The following is a 17,558-nucleotide window of genomic DNA, read 5'->3' as shown; positions in this document are numbered from 1 at the left end:
AAGTGCATAATTCATCATTAATAGAGCTTTCACTTGTTATATTCACCGGGCAGTGGTGATGGCCACCAGGAATGCCACTGCCTTGATCAAAAAGTACAGCAAAAATTCACTGCTTCTCAGGAAGAGGTTAGGAAGTTGTGGTGAGGCCAAGGCATTTGGCAACAGAGTACTGCTCCATAGGCTGACCTTGATGCCCAATACAATGCGATGCCCTGAAACTTTTCTCTTCAGCAGGTGGCTCTTAATAAAGTCACCATTTTGTTTGTGCTTTAGCAGTTTCTACACTGATAAAACTGGGACATAAACTTCACAAGTGGAACAGCTCCATCCGTGGAAGCAATGATGGAAGAGGTAGAGTAGGTATGGGTCAGTCATTTTCAGGGAAGTCCTATGGCCTGTGTTATACAGGAGGTCAGAAAAAATGATCCCAGTGGCCCCTTCTGTCCTTAGAATCTATGAATCTTAATTTTTACCACTATGCCGTAACACAAGTGATGTGGTACTCTGTTTGGGAAACAGGGACCATCACATTATATGCACTTATTGCATCCAATATATAGATAGAAATAAATAAAAAGACAACCATGATTAACTTTTTAAATTATACAAAGAATTTCAACCTTTCTAATCAAATCACTTGAAAATGACATTCTGCTTGGAAAGTCTGGATACAACCAATGTTTGAACTGACGGAGAATTAGGAAGAGCACACTCCTCCTTGTTAATATGATATAACTAGTTTAGAAGAGAGTTCTTAATAACTATTCACTATTCTAGCTCTGGGTTGCTCTTGTTCACATCAAGAAGCCAATTATCTGATGTTTAACTGGGCTGGCTACAAGGTTACTTGATCAAGAAAATGCAACACAGTAAGGTCATATTTTCAGAAAATATCTTTATTTACCTAAACCTCTGCATAATGAGCTCTATGTATTACAGGAACCAAAAGGAAAACCCATCCAATGCACAAACAACCTTTCTTCTTGAAAGAACAAACTAGCATCTGACCCAAAGCGAAAATCAGATCATTGTGGTGTTTTGGATACTTACATCAGCAATCGCTGAAGCAGAAATATGTCATCTTAAACTCAGGTCTTGATAGTAAATAAAGGAGAAAATTTGACAAATATTTCTGGCCCTAATACAGCAATGTACTTAAACATGTGTGTAACTTTGAACAAGTGAACAGGCCCACTGAAGTTACATGCGCTTTGCTAGCTCAAGGCCTTTATTTGTCATTTTTAAAACTATAACTATATCCTCTTGCTGATTTGGGATCCTAACATACTTCTTTTCAAAATTTTCATACCCTTTTAAATATTGTCTTTGTTCAGATATTTTTGTTAAAAATAGCCCAGTTTGTAAAGATTTCCCCCTCCTCCCCCAGGCAAAATGTTTCAATCACTGAAAACTTTTATTGCCAGATAAACAGGGAAATTGCTTGGACAGCAACTTAATGGATGAGTTCTGCTCTACCATGCATGACACCTAGGTTTGATTCCCAATGCTTCATTTGCTTGACCAGCAGGAGCTGGGAACACTTCTCCATCTCACTTCAAGTGTCATAATGATTTCATTATACGAGCCCATAGTAACTCCTGTGAGATTGTGTGCAGTAACTATGCGCCTACTGTGTGTTACCATTCTAGGTGGTCTTTGATTGGTGGATGCAAGATGGGTCAACAGGTCACTAGTTGGTTGGCGTTAATGCATTTGCCACTAGTGTGTCACATTTGAAATCTAGACTCCCACAGTGGTAAAAATAAGGAAGCATTTCTTTATTGTAACGAACAGCATGTATATCATGCAATGCAGCTGGGCCTTGGTAAATAGAGTAAGTGTTTTAAGTGAATTGGAATAACCTGGGGATAGCTTAATCTCTCAACTGTGATGTTCTCTCATAATGAGAAGACCTGCAGGAATAATTACAGCCCGCACACACCCTCTAAGTACCTGGATCAAAACAGGAAGTCATATCAAAGTAAATGACATAGAATCGGCATTGGCATAACTGAGGCTGCTTCTCAGAAACTAGAGCTACATAACGAGCTGTATTAGACAAGTTGGGGAAAAGATTATCTTTTGCATCTCCATGTAGACCTGACATTAAACATGATACTATTATTTTACAAGTAAATCTAAACATATCTGAGTACTGGGAATATTTACTAAAAGCAGGGTTACACTTCTAAAATCATACGTTTACTCATAGCTTTCATTTTAGATATTAATAAAGAGGTTACTTCTAGTAATTACTGTTCTTCAAGACTTGCCTCTAAGTATTCACATTTATAGGATTTGGCACCTCTAGTGTCAAACTGAGGAACAGTCTGACAAAGCCATGTCCACTGGCGGAGTGCAAGAGTGCTGTCAGGCTAGATGACATCATTGGCTCTGTCTATGTAGGGTAGCCCATCCCTGTCTCCGATCAACTCAGCTCCTTCCTAGCCCACAGAGTCCTAAAATACAAAGAACTCCACGGCATAGAGAAGGCAGGTGGATACTAGGAAGACATTGATGCAGCTCTCAAAGAACAAATAATTTACAAGTCAGTGACCCCTCTTTCTTTTTTCAGGACTTCTGTACAGTCCCACTTCTGGCAGATGAGCAATCACTGTTGCCAACAGAGAATGGTGGGCGAAGATTTCTAGGCAAAAATGGACTGTAGCTTCAGCTTCCCAAAGTGAGCATTGGATTTGGTTGCCAAGTCCAATGAATAATGCTTGTCCAAAGGAAGAACAGAACTGCATGTTGCTGCTTTGAAAATTTCTACAACAGTAGAGTAGACCAGTGATGTGTTTTTAAGCCAAGTACTACTGGTTTGGGAGCTAAAATATAACAATGATTAGAACAAATTTTGAAAGAGAGCAATTAAGGACACAGAGGTAAACAATAATTGTAATAAAATACAACATGGTGTTACAAAAGGTAAATCGTGCCAGTCCAACTTGATCTCTTTCTTTGAGAAGATTACTGCATTTCCTTTGTCTAGAAAATTGGTTGATCTAATCCACCTGGTACTCCTGAAGGCATTTGGTGGAAAAAAATAAAAAATTCTGTGCCAATTTTTTTTTTTTAATTTTGTGCACAATATTTTAAAATTCTGCAAGTTTTATTTGTCAACAAATAAAGGCAGAGTTTCCAGCATGGCTGTGGGGAGCACAGGCCATTGGCTGCACAAAGGTGGGAGATCACCCTGCAGCCTCCCCACCCCTCCACCGTGGGGACACGGACTCAGTGATGAGGCTGCACCCAACCCTGACACAGCACAAGGTCTAGGCCTACCCCAGAAACACCCTGGGGCCCTGCCCCTCTATGCCATGCGCACCAGATGTGGGGCAGGCAGGCCCAACCAGACAGGATCCAAGTGTGGAGGGGCTCAGTGTGAGGGGATCCAGGTGTGGGCTGAGAGGATTCTGTGTGGGACAATCTTGGTGCAGGCAGCTCAGTGGAGGTCTAGGTGTGGGGGGATCTGGATAGACAGAGGCTCATTGCAGGGGCTCCAGGTGCAGGGGCAATGGGACTCTGCCAGGGCCAGCTCCAGGGTTTTGGCCGCCCCAAGCAGCCAAACAAAACAAAACTAAAACAAAAAAAGCCACGTTCGTGATCTGCGGCGGCAATCCGGCGGGAGGTCCTTCGCTCTGAGCAGGAGTGAGGGACCGTCCGCCGAATTGCCGCCGAACAGCTGAACATGCCGCCCCTCTCCGAAGTGGCCGCCCCAAGCACCTGCAACTGCAATGAGCAAATATCTCCAATGGCCAGAGACGGGATGCTAGGTGGGGAGAGCTCTGAGTTACTATAGAGAATTCTTTCTCAGGTGTCTTGCTTGTGGGTTTCTCCCACATGTTCGGGGTTTACCTGATTGCCATATTTGGTGTCAGGAAGGAATTTTCCCCCACATCAGATTGGCAGAGACACTCGGGAATTTTCACCTTCCTCTGCAGCATGGGGAATGGGTCTCTTGCTGATTTAAACTACAGTAAATGGGGGATTCTCTGTAACTTGAAGTCTTTAAATCAAGCTTTAAGGAATTCAATAACTCAGCCAGGGGCTATGGGCCTACTACAAGAGTGAGTGGGTGAGGTTCTGTGGCTTGTGATGTGCAGAAAGTCAGACTAGAGGATCACAATGGCCTCTTCTGGCCTTAGAGTCTATGAATAATCATAGAATCATAGAATATCAGGGTTGGAAGGGACCTCAAGAGGTCATCTAGTCCAACCCCCTGCTCAAAGCAGGACCAATTCCCAACTAAATCATCCCAGCCAGGGCTTTGTCAAGCCGGGCCTTAAAAATCTCCAAGGAAGGAGACTCCACCACCTCCCTAGGTAACGCATTCCAGTGCTTCACCACCCTCCTAGTGAAATAATGCTCACTACACCTCTTAGTCCAGTGGGAAAGTGTCTCTTTACTAACAGATTCCCCTTTACACCTTTTCCCATAGGTGGAACAAATAACCTGTAAGATTTCCTGACAGGTTGAGTCTGGTCCAGGTAATAGCACAGAGCCCTTTTCACATCTAAGGACTGTAAGTGGGATTCCCCTGGGTGATTATTGGGTCTGGAGAAGAAAACAGGGAGGGATATAGTCTCGGATTTTCATCTGTAGCAGTATATCTTAGGTATAAAGCTGGGACAAGGTCTCACAATGACTTGTCTTTATGGCCTGTCCACCCTATGCCATGGTATGGCCTGTCCATCATATGCATAAAGCACTGAGCTCACTAACCTGATAGAGGAGTGTGCCATGCCCTGGTTCCTCAAATGAAGCAGGTAGTCTAAGATCGACTTCACCGAAGAATGTGAAGGGGAGATGCCCCGTTCAGCCGCCCAGTAGGAGAACCTCGTCCACTTTGCCAGGTAAGTCTGTCTAGTCAAGGCCTTTCTACTCTCAAAGAGGACCTTCTGGGCCCCTTCTGAACAGGCCCGTTCCTCAGAGTTCACCCATGCAACATCCACGCCGTGAGGTGGAAGTACTTGAGGTTGGGGTGCAAGAGTCGACTGTGATCCTGTGACAGCAGGTCTGGTCGGTTCGGTAGGGACCACGGAGGGATCACTGCCAGGCTCGACAGCATCCCGAACCAGTGCTGGCGAGACCACGCTGGGGCAATCATGATAACCTGAGCCTTGTCTCTCTTGATTTCACTAGGACCTTGCTGATGAGTGGAATCGGAGGGAACGTGTGCATCAGGTTTCCTGCCCAAGGCAGGAGGAAAGCATCGGAGAGGGAGCCCTTGCCCAGACCCCGTCTGCAGCAAAACCTGTTCTGCCTTATTCCGTCTACCTCCAGGTGGAGCACCCACTCGTAGTAAGAGAAGTCCGCACTTAGGTGATCTGCTAGCATGTTCTTGGCACCCAGAAGGTGACACACTTCTAGATGAATTCCATGGAATCCCAGAGACAGAGTGCCTCTTAGCAAATGGCCGAGGATCGTGCTCCTCCTTGTCTGTTGACGTAGAACATTGAAGCTATGTTGTTCATCAAGACTTTGACCACTCTGCCCGACAGGTGAGGTAGGAAGACCATGCAAACCCTGCATACTGCCCTAAGCTCTTTGACATTTATGTGTAGTGTCATTTCCTCTGGGGACTACATGCCCTGGGTCTGGAGAGTGCCGAGGTGCATCCCCCAGCCGAGGTCCGAGGCGTCCGAAATCAAGTCAACTGAGTGAGGAGTGCTGACAAAGGGAACTCCTTCCAGGACTTTCCCGGGGTCAGTCCACTATCTCAGCGAGGTCAGTATCATTGCGGGAATGGTAACAACCTTTTCCAGGTGGTCCCTTGACATGGAGTAGACCATTGCCAGCCATTGCTACAGGAGTCGCATCCGCAGCCTGTCATGGCACACCACATATGTGCATGCTGCCATGTGACCTAGGAGGTACAGGCAAACCCTGGCCATGGTGAGGGGAAACACGGAGACTTCTGCGATGAGGTCCAACAGTGCCGTGAATCTCTCCAGTGGCAGGAACGCCCTGGTGCAGGTCAAGTCGAGCACTGCCCCAAAGAACTCTATCCTCTGTACCGGAACTAACGTGGATTTTGTGGTTTACCAACAGGCCGAGGCAACGGCAAGTGGCTAATAGCATCGCAACATCCCTTTGGACCTGGGACCTGGAGCTGCCTCTGACTAGCTAGTCCATCAAGGTATGGGTAGATCTGGACACCCCAACATCTGAGGTAAGCAGCCACCAACAACATGCACTTGGTAAATACCTATGGTGCTGTCGCCAGGCCAAACAGGAGGACCGCAAACTGATAGTGGTTGGGACCTACCGTAAACCACAGGAAGCGTCTGTGTCCCTCGAAGATGGCGATGTGAAAGTAGGCATCCTTCAGATTGAGGGCAGTGTACCGGTCTCCCGGATCCAGGGAGGGGATGATGGAAGCTAGGGAGACCATGCAGAATTTCAGCTTCACTAGGAAGCGGTTCAAGTCTCGCAGGTTCAGGATAGGTCGTAGACTGCCCTTGGCCTTTGGGATTAAAAGTAACGGGAATAGAACCCCTTGTTCCAATACTCTGGAGGAATGACCTCCACCGCACCTAGCTGCAGTAACCCCCTACCTCCTGTGCAAGCAGACTCTCATGAGAAGAGTCCCAGAAGAGGGATGGGGAGGGGAGGTGCGAAGGAGGAGTAGAAAGCAACAGAAGGGAGTAACCCCGCGCCACCGTACTGAGGACCATCGGTCCAATGTTATAGATGCCCATGCAGGGAGGAAAGGAGAAAGGCGGTTGGCAAAAATAGGGGGAGAAGGATCCTGGGAACAGTCCGGTAGGTCGCCCTCGGGCGTACCCTCAAAATGGGCGCTTGCCCCCCTGCTTGTTGCGGGCTGAGCTTGACTGAGAAGCCTGCGAAGGCTGGTAGCTAGGACGCCGCTTGTCGCCTCTGGATTTCTTATGGGGAGGCTCCTGGCGAGGGTGGCTCCCCCTGGCCCTGAGGCTGCTGTGGCTTGAACCGCTTGTGGGCAGGGCCGGGAACATACAGGCCCAATGTTTTAAGGGTCGTGCGGGAGTCCTTTAGGCCATGGAGCTGATTGTCCATCTGATCCGCAAACAGGGCCTGCCCATCGACGGGAAGGTCTTGCGTCGACTGCTGAGCCTCCGTGGACAAGCCAGAGAGGAGCAGACAGGATGCCTGGCGCATGATCACCCAGAACTCCTTCCTAGATACCTCAGGGAGGGAGCCCTCGAACTTGGCCATGGCTTGCCACATGTTAAAATCATAGCATCCCTCCATGATGGTTGGCCACCCTCAACTGGAGACTAGAGGAGGAATAAACCTTACGCCCAAACAAGTCTAGTCTCTTGGAGTCTTTATTCTTAGGGGTAGCCCCGGGTTGACCCTGTCGCTCCATGTGGTTAACCGCCTCTAGCACTAGGGAGTTGGGAGCAGAGTGGGTGTACAGGTACTAGTGGCCTTTGGATGGCACAAAGTACTTGTGCTCAGCCCTCTTGGAGATGGGGGGCAAGGAGGAGGGAGTTTGCCACAGGACATTGGTGATCTTTGAGACCTCTTCATGAAGGGGGCAGAGCCACCCTAGCCGGTGCTGTGGAGCAGAGGACATAGAAGAGAGAGTCTGAGTTCTCCTCTAATTCCTCTGCCTGAAGACCTACGTTGGCAGTGGCCCTCTTCAGAAGTTCCTGGTGTGCTTTAGCGTCATCCGGAGGAACCGGGGGAGGAGGCCCCATTATAGCCTCGTCTGGTGACGAGGAGGAGGATGCCGGTGCTGTAGGGTCCTCCACAACCATTGGCGACCCAGGGCTTTCTCCCCTACTCCCTCTTGGACCTGCGGGGTCCTTGCGCCCACGGCTTTGCGCACCAAAGCAGGAGAGAGAGGCAGCTGGACTTTCCGAGGCTCCGGACACCAAGCGGGTGGCCAGGGTGAACCCCCATGGGTTCCATGGGTACCTTGGCGCTGGCCACTGTGCCTGAGGCCATGGGGCCAGTTTCGGTGCCGACAATGTAGCCGGTACCGTTGGTACCGGAGCCTGTCCCGTCGGTACCGGAGCCTGTCCCGTCATCAGGGAATCTTGCTCCAAACTAGGGCTGGATCCTGAGCAGTCACTCCCAGGCAACCAGGACAGAGCAGAACGGTGGCTATGCCCCAACCAATGCCGGTAACTCCACCTGGAGTCCAATCTGGAACGGGGTTTTGGGGACTGGTGGCGCTCAACGGATCTGCGATGGCCTGGAGCTGGCGATCTACGTCTCACGCTTGACGAACGGTACCAAGATGAGGAGTGGGACCAGGAGTCGGAACAGACCCAGTAACAAGAAGTGCCCACACGCGGTGATGCCCTCCTAGGGGATCGGTGATGATCAGAGGAATGGTAGCATTGATCCCACAACGGGTCTCTGGAGCAATAATGTGGTCTCGGAGATACCAGGTGCCAGGATTGGTACTCCTGCCGGGGGGCACTTGCCTCCAGAGGTCTGCACCTGGTCGCAGGCGAGCTGCGCCTCGAGCCTCTCTGCCCATGCCCAAGGTCCAGGGACCAAATGGGGCTGCGCTGCATCTGCCTTTCACCATCAGAGGCGTGGCAGCTATGGAGGGTAAGCGCTGGCAGGATGTCCCCTGCAACAGGGAACGGTGCCGCTTGGGGGTGGACTGTGGCGGTCTGAATGAGGGTTTACCCCATGACCGGGGAACCGCAGGAGCAGGTGTGGGCGGCACCAGGAGGTACATGATCAGAGGATGAGGGGAAAGCAGTGGACATGTTATTCTTTGGCAAGGCTTTTGATACGGTCTCCCACAGCATTCTTGCCAGCAAGTTAAAGAAGTATGGGCTGGATGAATGGACTATAAGGTGGATAGAAAGCTGGTTAGATCATTGGGCTCAATGGGTAGTGATCAATGGCTCCATGTCTAGTTGGCAACTAGTACCAAGCGGAGTGCCCCAAGGATCGGTCCTGGGGCCAGTTTTGTTCAATATCTTCATTAATGATCTGGAGGACGGCGTGGACTGCACCTCAGCAAGTTTGCAGATGACACTAAACTGGGAGGAGTGGTAGATACACTGGAGGATAGGGATAGATACAGATGATAGGGATAGGATACAGATGGACCTAGACAAATTAGAGGATTGGGCCAAAAGAAATCTGATGAGGTTCAACAAGGACAAGTGCAGAGTCCTGCACTTAGGACGGAAGAATCCCATGCACTCCTACAGACTAGGGACCGAGTGGCTAGGCAGCAGTTCTGCAGAAAAGGACCTAGGGGTTACAGTGGACAAGAAGCTGGATGAGAGTCAACAGTGTGCCCTTGTTGCCAAGAAGGCTAATGGCATTTTGGGCTGTATAAGTAGGAGCACTGCCAGCAGATCGAGGGACGTGATCATTCCCCTCTGTTCGGCATTGGTGAGGACTCATCTGGAGTGCTGTGTCCAGTTTTGGACCCCACACTACAAGAAGGATGTGGAAAAATTGGAAAGAGTCCAGTGGAGGGCAACAAAAATGATTAGGGGGCTGGAGCACATGAGTCATCAGGAGAGGCTGAGGGAACTGGGATTATTTAGTCTGCAGAAGAGAAGAATGAGGGGGGATTTGATAGCTGCTTTCAACTACCTGAAAGGGGGTTCCAAAGAGAATGGATCTAGACTGTTCTCAGTGGTACCAGATGACAGAACAAGGAATAATGGAATATTAGGAAAAACTTTTTCACTAGAAGAGTGGTGAAGCACTGAAATGGGTTACCTAGGGAGGTGGTGGAATCTCCTTCCTTAGAGGTTTTTAAGGGGAGGCTTGACAAAGCTCTGGCTGGGATGATTTAGTTGGGGATTGGTCCTGCTTTGAGCAGGTGGTTGGACTAGATGACCTCCTGAGGTCCCTTCCAACCCTGATATTCTGTGATTCCTGCGCCGCCTGCATGGCCTCCGGCATAGACGATACCCGGAGCTGGCAAAGGCATCTGTCACTATCCAGGGTGGCTGGCGGGCAGCAGGCTGGGCTACCCCACTCAACCAGAGCTTGGGCCTGAAATCCCAATGGGGGTGAAGAGTTGCCTGGCACCGGACCTTGCTTGCACCCCGTCTTATCCTTTCCCTTGCAGGAGGTTGGAGGCCAGCCTTGCACCGTCTTTTGGGGCTTCTTGGTTGGAGCCACGGATGGGGACTGGTGCCAGCCAGTGGACGGTCCCGGTGGGGCACTGCGTACGGAGGTCACAGTGCTCGGCGCTGAGTCGGAGTGTTGCTCCAGTGCCGGGGTGAGGGCCGACTCCATAAGGAGCGTTCTTAAGTGAATATTGCGTTCCTTCTTAGTCCTTGGCTTGAAGGACTTGCAAATTTTGCACTTTTCATTAATGTGCCCTTCGCCCAAGCAATACAGACAGCTGCTGTGTGGCTCACTAATGGGCATGGGCCTCTTGCAGTGATCACAGGGCTTAAAGTCTGGGGACCGGAGCATGCCCCATCCCGAGGCAAAGTCCCGTTTCGGGACCTACAAAGTCTCTAACTATAGCTAAGGGATTTACTAACACTAACAGAAAACTATATGCACTATAATACAAGAATTAACGAGTTCGTACAAATGAGAAAGCAACAGCACTAGCTGAAGCAACAACAGTTCCAGCACCGTCACTGGTGGCAAGAAGGAACTAGGGGGTGGGGGAGCCTGTGGCACCCTATATACCGCGGCATGTGCACGCCATTCCTGGGGGTGCCGGAACCGGTCCCTACGGATACTGCTGAGGGAAAAATATTCCAGCACCGGTGCATGTGATGAGCACACACACCTAAGTTGAATGGACATGAGCAAGCACTCAAAGAAGAACTGCATCATCTGCAAATTGGATCCCTGATACTTATCTTTAGGAATCTCCTTTCTGAGAGAAAAGCCCTGGCTTGAGTGGAGTGTAGGACCATACCCATAAAGGTGATCCTTTGCATGGGTTATGAAAGAGGACTTCTACCCGTTGATCAGCAACTAGAGGGATTGCACGAGGTCACACGTGTACTGAACGGCAGAGGAGAGACCCTGTTGAGAGCTGGCCCTTAGGAGTCAATTGTCAAGGTAAGGATAAACGAATATGTTCTTGCATCTGAGATGTGCTATGACTACCGGGAGGTATTTTGTGAAGACCCTTGGTGCTGTGAGCAGACCAAATGGGAGGTCATAAAATTGGAAGGGTCACCTGTCAACCAATGAGAAGTCAATGGGTTTACTCACAAAATAAGGCACTATTACTGTGTGAGTAAAGGTATCAGAATCTGTCCCTTAGGCAGAAATGAAGGAAGAAAGGAGTCCACTGAGAAAGCTACGCAAATAAAGTAGATAAAACTTTCACCACAAGTATTTGAGTGCACTGGAGGTGTAGGGTCATAAATCACCTCCAGAATTTTGTATAAAGCACTGAACTATGTCACAGGGCCTATCATACGCAAATAACTGCTACTCTGTATTTATACAAGACACTTCAAATAAAGGATTAAATATACTGTCTGTCAAACTAAGGCAAAATACTTGCAATACCCACTTTTTTGGTCATACACTTCACCAAAAATCCAACCGTTTTTTGTTGGTTATGATGATTAGAAAATGGCTATAACAGTCCAGATTGTGAAACCCTACGGAGTGTTGCTGAAATCAAGAAGTTTGGCATGCATTCCCTCCATACAATTTAGTGTTTTTCTTTTAGACATGATATCTTACCAAATAAAACCATCTGTGTTCCCTCTGGGAAAGGTTCCACTGTTCTGTTTCCGTTGACATGGTGTTTAGCTAGAAGACAAGAAGAAAAGAAAAGTGTAGTGAAATATCAATTGCTATGGAAACACAAATACTCTTTTCAAAATGGCTCTAGGAAAGCCTGAAATTTGACGGGTGAATAGCTATGGCACAGGTATATGTTAAGTTTTGCTTACTCATCTGTATGTCCAAACGGTATCAATTCACCTCTCCATACTGGCTGTTATCCCATAAGAACACTTGTAGAACTCTAGCGATGGCTGAATTTAGGTAAGAAGGGCCTGTTTTTCCAGAGGTTCTAAACCCCCATGGACAAACTGGAGTTCCACTTTGGTTGTATATTTAGGACAACTTATCTATTTCTAAAGTGACACAGAGTGAGCATTATATAAACATGAATAATCATCATCACAGTCACAAGTGAAGCATTCTTAAAAGTGGAATTCTGACCTGTACAGAGGAATCCTGTATTGTTACTGCTGGATTAAAAGCCTTTTGACATGACCGCACGTGAATTTTGACTTTTTTCCACACTGCCAATCAGTAAGCTAAATTAAAAATTCATGCATCATATTCTAATGTCACATTAATTCAATAAAAATCACTTCAACAATAGGCAATGGTGTATAGTTCATTCTGTTTCTGTGTTACAGATTACCCATACCTTATACTGTTTTAAGATTATTACATTATTGCTATCATTAGAGGCTATACAATGGATCAGATGTGACTACTACTTCAGTTTACTAAAGCTTAACCTGGGAGGGAGAAGGCCGGGGGGCAGAAGGGGGAAAACAGCAAGTCTGGTTTTCACTGGCTCCATTGACTGTACAATTCAAAATTGATAGTAGTTCCACCCAAGCACTGACGTGCAACTGTTTTCAGTTCTCAAATGCCTGCCACCCAATTATCTTCCACCTTCAAGCATGTCTCTGAAACTGAAACACTTTTCACACAAAGTGTATTTAGTCTCCACTATAATCAAATTCCAACCCTTCTTCCACTCGGTTCCTAGAAGAATTGATGCACTAGACTGAATTCAACAAAACTGCATCACTTCTTTTACTGAAGCTGAAAAGTTGCTCCACTTGAGTCTTAATTAAATTAAGTTGTCTTTTTGTATTTTCCCCACTATGTGACTGCCTGTTTTATGTTCAATTTCCAATCGCTCTCTTGACAGCACAATAGCGATTTTGTGGATCTGATATTCTGTGGAAGCGGAGAGACATATGCCATCGGCTACAGTTTTAGGGCTCCACAAGTGTATTAGAACAGAGAGAGAGAGGACACAGGGAGTCCTTCCTCTGCCCCACTGAATCTGCACAGGTGTCAGGCGTAACATGAGGTTTGTGACACTGGAGAGTGTAATGTGCATGCGGAGGGGGCAGGAGCTAACATTCTGGCAATGCTAATTCACAGAGGGGAATTTTTATGCAAGACAAGAGCAGAGTCCTCTCTCCACTACCTGTGTGTGCCAAGGTGGCTGTGCTGGGCTGAAAATAGATACAGTTCCAAAACACATTCTGTATTATATCTAGTGCCTACCCCCAATACACTGCCTCCAGCATAAGGGAAAATCTACTAATTTGGACCCATATAGTTACTGTGGGATGAAACAGACTCCACGCTAAAGCTGAATGAAATATCTGAGCTTTAAGCAAAATGCAACATGCAAGATCTGATCCCAGAATATTCCTCGGGCCCTTCATTGATATCAGCACTTACAGTTGTCTGACTATATACTTCTGAGAGAGTTAGTTCTGATAGCAACAGAAAGGGATCAAAGAGCACGAACCCAAGATAATGTGGCTGCTGTAGGTCTCTGCTCTGTAATCACTTTCCAGAGTGAGGTCCCACAGGACCGCGTCATATTGATTATTATGCTTTAGATATAGTGTCAAACCTTTCTGTGAGCAAACCAGGTTGAACTGGAGTATTGTATTGTTTTAGGAATGCTCTAAAATGACTGTTTTCCATTAGCAGTCAGGTGTATTGCAGAAGTAATCCCAGCCTGGGTCAAACATTTACAGACAGATACTGAGGGGGGAAGGTCAGGATGATCTGCAACTGAAGCGAGGAAAATTATAAAGTGAATTGTAGGAAGATTGAAAGCCCTGGACTAGGGGGCAGAGAGATGGTTACATATTGGAAGGGTGTGGAGGGGTTAGCTCCAAGTTAGGGTAATCTAGCTAGTGGCTTACAATAAATAAGACAAGAACTATTATTGCAAAGGGGGAGGTGTCGGGTGACCAGATGTCCAGATTTGGTAGGGACAGTCCCGATATTTGGGACTTCATCTTATATAGGCGCCTATTATCCCCCACCCCCTGTCCCAATTTTTCACACTTGCTGTCTCGTCACTCTAGGGAGGGGTGTGAGAAAAATTGGATTTATCATGGGGAAATAGCTTCAACCTTAACAATGGAGCACCTGTGTGTCTCTCCATAATAACTGTGCACCAGTACAGGTTAAATCCCCAGGTGTGCCAGAACAGCACTCAGTGCCTCTGTGGAAATGTCACATATATCCAGTTGCAGGATCAGGACCCTAGACTGTACGCTTTTTGGAGCAGGAAGCTGGCATGCTTTGTCTGTAAAGCTCCCTGCACACCTATAGTACTGTATAAATAAGACATACATTGTAATAATCAATAAGTTGCAAGATGTTGATTATAACGTTTTTTAAAAAAATACTTTCTTTCAAAGACGCCTGGGTGAACTCAATTCACTTCAATTATTTTTAAGCTAATTTACTGTGCTGCTATTATATACAAGCTCAGAGAAAAATTAGTGCTCCATTAAATTAAAAAAAAAAATCCATTAAGTTAGATTCCTGATAAAGGCATTGCCACAAAATTAAGAGCATTTACTGGACCTATTAATTTAACAGAATATGTTCTCTATTGATTCAAGATTAAAGTCTGTATTTTTTTTCTTAAAACATTAAAGATTAAAAACTGTTTACTGTGGTACATCCATTCACTTGCAGCCAAGAATTCTTTCGGTGCGACTTCTGGCCACATGAGAGTTACACCAAGAGCAAAATTCACAGTGCAGAGGGCATTATGCATCACTTAAGAATGCAAAATTTAATGTAATGGATCTCGAGGCTAAGATTTTCAAAAGTAACTAATGCTGTTGGGGACCTCTCTTTGAGGGCCCCACTGGAGATGCCGTAGACATATCTGATTTTCAGAAAGTGCTAAGCACCCACTGTTTGGTGCCTCAGTAGTGCCAACCCCAAATAATCATGACTCTGGTTTAAAACCATGAAAGCATTTTGAGTTCTTTTTATGTGCCTTCTAGTGTTTGAGCCGTTAGGGTACACTCAGGCCATGGTTTCAAGCTTATCTCAGCCACCATGTAGGCTAGAAACTTACTACTACTTTAAATGAAAACTGAGATTCTCACTGACCCAAATGAATCCAGTAGCTGGAGCTTTTTTTAAAAAAAAAACAGCTATTAAGATTCACAAAGTGTTGACGCTGCTTACATAAAACAGAGGCAAAGAGGGATGTGTGCATAGGTTTTGTGCTGGTCCTGAGCAAATGGGTGAATTTCACCCTATGCTAGTAACACAGGAGCGAGGGAGGCTGCTTGATTTAATAAAGCTTTCTGACCTGCAGCTGGTATATTCTTTTATTTGAGTTTATTTAAGTTCCAAATTTAATATGAGGGTCTGATTTTGTATATTTCGGGGGGGGGGAGAGAAGAAAAGGAAAATGATGCAACAGGAAAGATGCAACAGATTCATTGCTTCTGTGATGGCTGACAAAGTTTAAGAGAAGAGAGAATTAGCAGCAGCCTTAAAACTGATGTAGCAACAAAAGTAACCTGTGAACTGCTTTGTGAGAAAGTGAGGCATCCACAAAAAAGTTCCTCGTGGCATGATTGGTAACCCACTGCGAGATACACAGGCTATCAGGCCTGATCATCCCCTACTGCTATTTCATATAACACTTCTTACTGCTGTGCACCATCAATATACAGTACATAATTGAAGACCAGTGGTTTTCTTCTGAGACTTGTAAAAAAGAAGGTCTTCAATCTTAATTTCCAATGAAAGACTACAACCTTTAGGGAAAATGCTAGTTTGTCAGTGTAATGAGTGTAATGTTATCATTTAGTGTCTAATGACTAACATGTCTGAAAATGTCAGCAAAGAGAAGGAGCCCCAAGTCAGAGGAGAAAACTAAGCAGCAAAAACAGAAAAAGGACACCAGTGCCTTTGGGTAAAATTTCAGCTCCAAGCACACATCAAAACTCAGTGCCAAAGAAATGAAAATAGTCTGACTTGTCATTACTTTCTAATCAGATAATTCCTTCCTAAACTATTCAATCATCTCTTTATGTAGCAAACAAGCTACATGCTTCTTTATCTTTTCTGTTACTTGTACTCTACTCATGGAAGCACACTGAACACAGACTGCATGATGGGTTGAATTAAATGGTGGTAACAAATACATTGTTCAAGTTTCCACGTATCCATTTGTCACATTTTCCTGAAACCAACACTCTGTGAATATATGTTCTTCAGTTCAGTTTATTTACAGACTGTAGGAGAAGAACAGCTGCAAATATTACAGGAGGCTTCAGACACTTTAGAGCTCTGCTTCCTTAAGCTCTCTCTTAGGCTTAGAAACCATGAACAACATTTTAAAAAATGGGTGCCTACACTTGACCAGGGCCGGCTCCAGGCACCAGCCGAGCAAGTTGGTGCTTGGGGCGGCAGATTGAACAAGGCGGCATTCCGCCCAATCCTAGGGCGGCACGGCAGGGTTTGTTTTGTTTTTTTCTGCTCCGGCCGCCCTGTGGGGGGCGGCGGCGCAGAGGACGGGAGCACCCTGCAGCAAGCCCGGCAGGGCAGTCCTCGTCCTTCCCTCCCCGCTGACCGGAGCGGAGCCCTCCCGGCAGGCGGCGTGGCGGGAGGGGCCGTATGGCAGCGCCCCACTGTAGCCCTGGCCACCTCCCTTCTCTCTCTCCCCCCGCTCCCTTCCCCTCCCACCCGCTAGCCGATCCCCCTGCACCCGCGCTCTGGCCGTGCCACAGGGTTGTTGGTTTTTTTGCTTTGCTGTTCTGGCTGCCCCGGGTTTTGTTTGTTTGTTTGTTTGTTTTGCTTGGGGTGGCCAAAAAGCCAGAGCCGGCCCTGACTTAGACACCTGAGTAAATGACCTGATTTCCAAAGTTCTGATCACCCAGCAGCTTCTAGTCACTTCAATGAGAGCTGCAGTTGTTCAGCACTTCTGAAAACCAGGCCACTTATTTATGTGCCTACATGTGGACTTGGAAGCTTAACTCTAGTCACCCATTTCTAAAAATCTAGGGCCACGTCTGTGAGGCGAGTCAGAGAATTTAGGGAGTCAGTCTCCAATTCAGGAAACCACTTTTAAGTTTATGCTTAAATCCATCCCTATTTAGCAGAGCACTTATGCTAAGTGATGGGGCAACAAAATGGCAAATGAAATGTAATGTGGATAAATGTAAAGTAATGCACATTGGAAAAAATAACCCCAACTATACATACAATATGAAAGGGGCTAATTTAGCTACAACTAATCAGGAAAGAGATCTTGGAGTCATCGTGGATAGTTCTCTGAAGATGCTCATGCAGTCTGCAGCAGCAGTCAAAAAAGCAAACAGGATGTTAGGAATCATTCAAAAAAGGATAGAGAATAAGACGGATAATATCTTATTGCCCTTATATAAATCCATGGTACGCCCACATCTTGAATACTGCGTACAGATGTGGTCTCCTCATCTCAAAAAGACATGCTGGCATTAGAAAAGGTTCAGAGAAGGGCAACTAAAATGATTAGAGGTTTGGAATGGGTCCCATATGAGGAGAGATTAAAGAGGCTAGGACTTCTCAGCTTGGAAAAG

At 46.6% G+C, this 17,558-nt stretch overlaps 1 protein-coding gene across 4 annotated transcripts in view; it reads right to left on the bottom strand.

Moving 5' to 3' along the window:
• The window catches only part of MSRA (methionine sulfoxide reductase A), a 425,721-nt gene that overhangs the window by 253,787 nt on the left and 154,376 nt on the right, over positions 1-17,558 (bottom strand). For all 4 annotated transcript variants that reach the window (XM_005290656.5, XM_005290654.5, XM_065587467.1 and 1 more), the window contains one exon: positions 11,644-11,712. In XM_005290656.5, coding sequence (XP_005290713.2) covers positions 11,644-11,712 — 69 coding nt within the window. The remainder of the gene's footprint in view (positions 1-11,643; positions 11,713-17,558) is intronic.

Source organism: Chrysemys picta, chromosome 3 (genome assembly GCF_011386835.1).
Source record: "Chrysemys picta bellii isolate R12L10 chromosome 3, ASM1138683v2, whole genome shotgun sequence".
NCBI classification, from domain to species: Eukaryota; Metazoa; Chordata; order Testudines; family Emydidae; genus Chrysemys; species Chrysemys picta.
Note: the sequence above shows the minus strand (reverse complement) of the source record. Positions and strands in the feature narration are given on the sequence as shown.